Source organism: Ceratotherium simum, chromosome 1, assembly GCF_057802395.1.
Source record: "Ceratotherium simum simum isolate JZ-2026a chromosome 1, ASM5780239v1, whole genome shotgun sequence".
In the NCBI taxonomy this organism is placed as follows: domain Eukaryota; kingdom Metazoa; phylum Chordata; class Mammalia; order Perissodactyla; family Rhinocerotidae; genus Ceratotherium; species Ceratotherium simum.
In genome coordinates this window covers 97,795,587-97,802,718 of record NC_141900.1, presented here as the reverse complement: position 1 = coordinate 97,802,718, position 7,132 = coordinate 97,795,587, and the positions used below count along the sequence as shown (strand labels likewise).

Sequence of the window (7,132 nt, the reverse complement as noted above, 5' to 3'; positions counted from 1 at the left end):
ACACAATATTTTAGAAAAATAAATATAACAGCACATGTGGATAGGTTGGAAATAGAGAAATGTACAAATAAGAAAGTCATTAAGAATGCTGTTGCAATGATTAGGAGGAAACAAATCCTCGAACCTGGGTGGTGGCTGTGGAAAAAGATAGGGGGACTGGATGAAAAAAAAATCCTAAGGGTGGCAATTCAAGAGGTTTGCAAGAGAGAGAGAAAAATCAGAGATGCCTTCTAGGTTTCAAGCCTGGATGACTGGGGTTTGGGGAGCAGTAAACATGATATTGGCTTTGGGGGAGGGGAGGATTATGTGTATTTTTACACGTGTTGTGTATGTGGTGGTGGTCATCAGGCAGTTAGAGATGTGGGCTTGCAACAAAAAAGCAGATTTGAGTTTCATTTAATTTTTAAGATTGTTGTGGTTAAGAAAGCCAGTGAGATTCTGAAGGAGAGAATAGAGAGGTAAAAGAAGAATGAGAAGAGAAATGTGGGGACATCCAGATTTAGAAAGACAAAGAGCAGACGAGGAAAAGTCAGAATTGTTGGAGAACTAAGAGTAGAGTGTCCTTGCAGTCAAGAGTGGAAGTGGTTTTAAAAATGTGTTTTCATAGCCTGAAATGTCACAGAGAAGACAGGGAGGATGAGGATTGAGCACACAGGATGAAAAGAAGTAATACATGAGGTACCTAGCCCGTTTCCTGGGACAAGGAGTGAATTCAGCTAATAGTAGGCGTTATTATGATGAAAAGACTATTAAATTGGGCAGTTGGGGAGTGTTTACCAGACCCAGCATAGAGTTGGAGCTTAACAAATGTGTTGAATGAAATAATGACTAGAAGACAAAAGAGGAAGAGTTTAGGAGTGGTGATAATCTGCTGGTGGCCAACTCCTAACCTGTTCATCAGAACCAGTCAGTTCCTTGCCCTTTCGGAACTTTTGCCCTTTAGGAATGTATCTCCTGGACTTTGAGATTTACCATGCATACAGGCCAGTATGCTTGGGGAGCCAGGGCAGCCATCAGAGGGCAAGGTCAAGAGAGAAGTTGATGTGGATTTCCCACTAAGATTTCCTGGCTTCTCACAGGTAGTACAGAGAACTGGCGTCAAGGGCAATGAGTAACTTCAGCGTCGTCAGGGAATTTGTGCTCCTGGGATTTTCTCATCTCCATGAATTTCAGATCCTTCTGTTTGCTTTCATCCTATTGATATATGTACTGACAGTGCTGGGGAACCTGGCCATTATCACCCTCACATGCCTTCACTCACGCCTCCACTCACCCATGTACTTCTTCCTCTGCAACTTCTCCCTTATGGAGATGCTGGTCACCTCCACTGTGGTTCCTAGGATGCTGGCAGACCTCCTGTCCACTCACAAGATCATGTCTCTGGCCGAATGCCTAATCCAGTCTTTCTTTTACTTCTCCCTGGGCTGCACCAGCTTCCTCATCCTCACAGTCATGGCCTTCGATCGCTATGTGGCCATCTGCCGCCCTCTGCACTATCCAACCATCATGAGTGGTCTAGTCTGTGTGAAGCTGGTGGTAGCCTCCTGGGTGTTCGGGTTCCTCTCCATCATCTCCCCAACCCTGCAGAAAAGCCAGCTCTGGTTCTGCGGAGCTAATGTCATTGACCACTACTTCTGTGACTCTGCCCCACTTCTCAAGCTTTCCTGCTCTGACACTTGCCACATTGAGAGCATGGACTTCTTCTTGTCCTTGCTCTTTGTGCTGGCCACCATGCTGCTTATTGTGGTCTCCTATGTCCTCATTGTGGCTGCAGTCCTGCACATCCCGTCCTCCTCTGGGCGCCAGAAGGCCTTTTCCACCTGTGCCTCCCACCTCACTGCGGTGATTCTGGGCTATGGCAGTGCCATCTTCATCTATGTGAGGCCAGGTAAAGGCCACTCCACACACCTCAACAAGGTGGTGGCCCTGTTGACTGCAGTGGTGACCCCATTCCTCAACCCCTTCATCTTCACCTTATGGAATGAGAAAGTCAAGAAAGTCCTTGAGGATATGACCAAAAGGATCCCCTTCAGGGACCCTGCAGTCTGCAGATGAGAGGGCTGGAGAACACCTGTGAAGTCTGAAGGAGGAAGGACATTTTGCTGCAGGTGGACACCCAGGTGCCTATGCTAGAGACTCTCAATCTCCTTCTTAGTCTCTCCTGCTCCCTCACCATACAGAAGTCTCTGCTCACTCACTACAGAGAGCTAATGAGCTCATATCATCTGAATGTCTCAAATGCAGGTGTCTGAGCCTGAGATAGTGAAGGAATGGATGATTTTGAGGGAGCTGTGCAGTGAAAACAGTACGATAATATCAATTAAAAGAGATAATCCAAATAAAGATCTTAGCCTAGGGTCTGGTACATAGTAAGGCCTCAGTAAATGTGGCTATTATTGTACAAAATGTGCTATTAATATCTGTCCTCTTCATTCTGGCTCTATGGTTTTGTTCACATTCCTTTACGGTACTTTATGTGCAATAATTTTTGGATGTGTTCCTTTCTCAGGAACTGGCTTCAGAGTCTAAGATGGGTTCTGAAAGTGAGAGATTCTCTGAGAAGAACAGAGAGGCCTGTCATCTCCCAAACAGAAGAAACCATGGGCCTCCCATTGGGACCCCATTTCTGGGACTGCTCCTCAAGTAGAGTTACCACTCACACCTAGACTGCCACCTTCCGGCTCCTGACACCTCTTGCCTTTAAACAGAAATGGCTCTCTGGTGGCTGCTTTCCCAGGTCTCTTACACAGAAAGTTCCTGATGGCCCCATGCCTAGATGTTATTCTTTCCATGCACTCAAAAAATAAGAGAAAGCTGGGTCACTGCTCCCAGACTTGCTGCCTTTCCCTCAAATGGGCTAGTTGTTCCCTTCTCCCACAGAAACTTAGGTGCATGTCCTAGAGGGAGGGTCCTCTGAGGTTGGGTTTCCTGGAAGCAGCTGGGTCAGGAGATTCCCAGGGGTCCTATGTGGTAAAGGAAGGTTGGTAGTAGCCAGATGAGAAGGAGGAAATGAAGTGGGACTCGTGTTGTGGGTAATGGGGTGGGAGGGTGGATGAGGGAAGGCATTCCTTGGAAATCTGGAAATGGTTTAGGACGTCACGGGAAGATGATGGGAGTAGAAATAGCTCTAGTGTCTGATTTCTTATACTAGAATGAATCAAGACTGGGCTGGTGTTATGAGAGGTTCGGGGATTCGATCGGAGACGTAAAAGACACTGTCCACTCCCAACAAATGGACTGAAGGTATATTTTATTATATAGAGGACAGTAAAGGCGACAGTCTGCAAACAGATCAAATAGGTCAAATATTAAGAGGAAAAAACATCAGCCCGACTGGAAAGGGAAAACACCCACATCGGCTGAAGAGAAATGACACAGATCAACCAGAAAGAGAAACACCAGGTTGACCGAAAAGAGAACACATCAAATCAATTACTTCATATCAAATCAATTACTTCCCATCAAATCAGTTACTCTCAACATCCACGCCCCACTGCCGGGAGAGTCCTGTCAATCGACACGGCTGGGCAAGGATCACACGTCCTGGGCAAGGTGTCCCCTCCACACGTGGAACTCTCACCGGGTCTCAGTTTCCAGCAGTTTTTATACCATCAGTAATTTTCAGAGTAAGCAATTACAGAGTTTGCAGAGCAAGCATTTAGTGTTTCCATGCACAAAATGGTTATCAGTGGCGTACGTGCACTGAGCCCCCTGGCTAACGTCCCAGCCCAGTAGTTGTGTACGTGCATTGTTCTCTTTGGTTATCGTCCCAGCCCGGCACAGATGGCCAGTCCATCCCGTGCTACGACGCTCCAGGAGCCTTGAAATGTTACAACTTGCAACTCCCTCCGTGAGAGAAGGGCCAGTTCCCACCACGCAGAAAGCAGCTTTTATATTTCTTTTTGTGCTGGTGGCTGTAGGTCAACGGAGCGGCCAAACATGGCTGTACTCATGTCAAGACATATTCGGCTGTGGCCGTCTCCATTAACCATAAGACATCATATGCACAGACAATGAACTTTGTACATAAGTACATAAGGCACATCCAAGAATCCAAAATCCAATGACTACAATAATTATAAAACTATCTCGCAATAAAGGACCCAAACCCCAAGGTAACCAATTAAACAACCCCTTAGAATATGAAATGTTATTAGTTTGATCTTGCAAATCATGTACAGTATCAAAGATAACATTAGTTTGATCTGATACATTGAAACAACACATACCCGGTATTTTAGTACAAGGTGTTTGATGAAGAAGAAACAAGTAGTCTAAAGCAGCTCGTTGTATGAGAGTCTCTCTACGCAGTTTTTGTAATTCTTGAGATATAGCCAAGAAGGCTCTAACAGTATCATTCATTACATGTGTCAACAAGCAGGAAAGGTGTTTAATTTGACGATGGTTGTCTACAATTAGGCCAGGATCAGGTAGTAGAAGGGCGGCCAGCGTTGCCACAGTAGAGATGGGGAGAAGGCTAACATGAGGGTCACAATCTGCAGTGAGTGCTCGTTTTACTCGAGAATTCTTGGTAGGGAAAGCGGCTATAAGGGGAACTATTGGGCCAATACCACATGCGGCAGATGTGTCAGCTGGAATGTGTGAATACGCAGCATTATCACATAACCAGAAATATCCAGCAGGTAATCGTGAGGGGGTAGGAATAATAACAGGGATAGTCTTATTACAATAGAATGGAATATATGTACAATTAATACAGTAACATGTAGTGGAAGTCACTCCTGATATGGGCATAGTTATTAAAGAAGGAGGAATAGTAACTTTAGCATGTAACACATTAGGTAAAGTAACACCTAGACCCAACAGATTAGCTTGCAGAAGTCCAGATCAGCCCCCATCACGGATGGTAGCAGAAGGCAGGGTAATAGAGAAATTGTAACTAGTTTTGCGTGACTGATCAGATACAGGCTTATACCGAGAGATTGCTTGATGTTTCTGAGACCAAATTTCTCGGCCATTCATAGTCCAGGTTATAGGTCCCACTGGTGTAGAGCAGTTGGTCTAACAGTAGAGGGTCAAAGGTTGTCCTACAGAGGCATTAGTTGGTGTGTAGGTCAGCAGCAGACATGGAGTTGTAGTACAGCATAGCGAATACAGCAGGAGTATCTATTCACGCAAAGAAACAGAATTTTTAGGAACATGATATAACTATTTATTTCCTGGATACATAACTATGAGTGTTGCAGTGGGCCCTTGGGCCACTACTTTTGCGGCACGGGGAGCCGCATTGGGTGGATGTGTCACCCACACTTTTGCTCCAGGTTTCCATCCATCTGTAGACCCAAATCCTTGCATTCCTCTTTTAGTTAATTCACTTGGAGGTTGTCTTTGTGACACATTTGGAGTCAGGAGGGGAAGCACCAATAATTGTCCCACTCGTTCCCCAGACTCTACCGTTAGTACTGTGTCACTACCATTATATAATATAAATTTTATTTCTCCCTGGTAATCTGGATCAATAACTCCTCCTAGTACATCAATACCTTTTGCTGCCAGTCCAGAGCGTCCTTTTAACAAACCAAAGGTATTTTTGGGAAATTGTACCCCTATCCCAGTAGGGACTATAGACTGCTTCTTAGGGGGCAATTGAATAGAAAGAACAGTAGATAAATCCAATCCAGCCGCTTCGGCCGTGGCACGAAAAGGCGGTTTAGCAGACTGAGTCAGGGGCCAATAGGTTAAGGTCATAAGCTCATGGGTGGCGGCTGCCACTTCTGTAATCTTTGCTGGTAACAACCTTGACAGAGGATTCTCATTAGGGCCTAGTGGCCTATTATTTAACACATTTAGAGCAGTACTTAAATGGTTGTGCCACCCCTTTAATGAGCCATGACCAAGTTTCCTCAATTGTTGTTTAAGCAATCCATTCATTCTTTCTATGAGGACTGCAGCTTGGGGGTGATAAGGTATATGATAAATCCATTCTATATAATTTTCCTTGGTGTAGGTTTGAATCAACTTACCTGTAAAGTGGGAACCATTGTCACTCTGAATTTGCCTTGGTGTTCCATAATATAACTTGATTATATCTAATAATTTTATGGCACTCTGTTGGGTGGCCACTTTAGCTGGTATAACCAATAAATAACCAGAATATGTATCAACAGCAGTGCAGGCATAAGTATATCCACAAGAATTTGGCAATGGTCCAATAAAATCTATTTGCCAGGTATGGGCAGGAAATAATCCCTTTTGGATATGACCTTGGTAGGGGTGTGGAACTCCCCGTTTATTTAACTGTTGGCATAACTGACATTGTTGTACTGCAGTGGCAATATCATCGTGAATGACAAGGATTCCCCTTTGTTGTGCCCACCTGTATGACGCTTGTTCTCCCAAGTGTCCACTCTTTTCGTGGACCCATTGTGCTAAGCCTGGGTTGTGCGTTGCACGAATCTGCACGAGCTGATTAGCATGAGAATTATACTTTCGTTCTGCAGAAATTAAAGAACTGTGAGCATCAACATGAAATACAGTAACAATTGTGTTTTGACACCATAACCATATGTCTTCCCATAATTTCTTTCCCCATATTTCTTTATCATTAATTTTCCAATCATGTTTTTTCCATTGTGGCATCCACGTTGCCAACCCTTGTGCCACTGCCCACGAATCAGTATATATATGACATTGTTGCCCCCGTTCTTGTTGAAGTGCCTGATACACCGCATAGAGTTTAGCATATTGGCTACTCATATTATCTCCGGTGGTGACAATTGTTTGTTGGGTGGATGGGTTATAGGCAACTGCTTTCCATTTCCGTGAGCTTGATATCATTTTGGCAGAACCATCTGTAAACCACGTATGTTTTTGTTGTTTTTCAGTCAATTGATCATATGAGACACCCCATTTAACAGGAGATTCTGTTATATCAGTCTTAGGTGACACAGTTGGCTCACTGCTATATTGAGACACTTGTTTATGCAATAGAGACAACCCCTTTGGGCCAGGTTTGGCCCGGTCTTGAATATACCATTTCCATTTGATGATATTAAATTCTTGTGCATGTCCAATTTTATGAGTAACAGGCGTGCTATGAATCCATTGTATGATGGGTATTTGGGGTCGCATAATTACCTCATGTCCCAGGGTAGGGCTTTCTGAGTCTATT

General features: G+C 44.4%; 1 protein-coding gene across 1 annotated transcript; it reads left to right on the top strand.

The window, feature by feature from the left end:
* Positions 1–1,107: 1,107 nt before the first annotated feature.
* Positions 1,108–2,055, top strand: LOC101403057 (olfactory receptor 6V1-like). The gene has a single exon (XM_004430674.2). The coding sequence runs from the start codon at positions 1,108–1,110 to the stop codon at positions 2,053–2,055; it is 948 nt and encodes a 315-aa protein (XP_004430731.2).
* The last annotated feature ends 5,077 nt before the right edge of the window (positions 2,056–7,132 follow it).